The 1,397-nt window shown below is 23.3% G+C and overlaps 1 protein-coding gene across 1 annotated transcript; it reads right to left on the reverse strand.

Annotated features, from left to right (window-relative positions):
• Positions 1-1,105, reverse strand: PGO_021700 (hypothetical protein; the record flags this gene model as incomplete). Its single annotated transcript, XM_028685985.1, has 2 exons — positions 1-165; positions 296-1,105. 2 exons carry the CDS (start codon positions 1,103-1,105, stop codon positions 1-3), a joined length of 975 nt encoding a protein of 324 aa, XP_028541786.1.
• Between the last annotated feature and the right edge of the window lie 292 nt (positions 1,106-1,397).

The raw sequence follows: 1,397 nt of genomic DNA on the forward strand, positions 1-1,397 counted from the left end.
TTAAATATCATTGTTATAACCACTAATATATGAACTGTATTCTATTTTGTATCTATCGTTATACGCTTTGGATGATAATGCTTCTTTCCTGTTCCTAATTATTTGTTTTTGTAAAAATTTTATCATTTTTATATTATCTCGTATCCATATACCCAGAGGAGTTATCTATTTATAGAATATAATCAAAAATGAATATATTAATTATACTTATTCAATAGTAATTATTTTATTATTGATGTTAATAATAAAACATATGCTAAGTTATTAATATTTTAATGTATTGCTTTTTTATTACCTTATATAATACCATACTTATCACAATAATTAAAAAAATTATAAAAAAAAGGATGAGAAAATTTTTAATTGGAAATATATTAGTTGCATGATATATTTTTCTTATGGATATATCTTCCACATCAGTATTTACGTGAGATGTCTCTCTTCTGGATGCACTGTTTATAGATAAGTTTTCTAACTGATGAGGTTTCTTAGATAATTCGAAAGTAATAGTTATATTTCTACTTTCTCCAGTATTCAAATTTAAAGAACTTAGAAGATTATAATTCAAAGGCAATTCTTTAAAATGGATAATTTTGTTAATGGAACCATTAGAAATAACTATGTTTTTATTTTCAACTGTATGCTTTGCATATTCAAAAATCTTTTCCCATTTTTTCTTAATGTACATGTTGTATTCAGAATAATCCCGAAACTTATGGTTTAATACACTTACTAAATAATCTATATCTTCATGAAAATCATGTAATTCTTTTAATATATACCTTTCAATTATTGATTCTGTATTCTTACTTCTGTGACAAGTATAATCAAGACTACTAAGATGTTTATCCCAGAAATCGTCAAGGCCATATATAGCTTCGTCTTTTCTATCTCTGTCTAAATGAGATAAATTAATGAGTGCAGTTATATAATCTAAGTAATAGTTCATATGCCTGCAACATTTTTGGCTATTACCATCTGCGATACATTTCTTTTTTATTACATTATAATTCACTTTAGCTTTAGGACTAAAATTTCTTATCCAGTCATCTGCATCAGTGGATGTTTTAATAATAGTTTTAATTTTTGATTCCAATTCACTCATTTTAATATCCTCAAGTAATTCTTTCAAATATTTATTTGAAGGAAGATTGTCTTCATTGAAATCCTAAAGTGTGAATGAAAAATATAAAATAAAAAAAATACATAAATGAGATAAATATAAGAATATTGTAATTATAGCAAAAAAAATTACAATAAATTCATATTTAGAACATACTTCATTTTTCATTTTTAATGAATTTTATTATCATTATGCTATATATGTTAGAAGGGACATTGCAAGCTACTATAATTAATAATTTTTATACAGTAAATATAAGGTTTACAAAATTACA

This window comes from Plasmodium gonderi, assembly GCF_002157705.1.
Source record: "Plasmodium gonderi DNA, contig: Chr02, whole genome shotgun sequence".
NCBI classification, from domain to species: Eukaryota; Apicomplexa; class Aconoidasida; order Haemosporida; family Plasmodiidae; genus Plasmodium; species Plasmodium gonderi.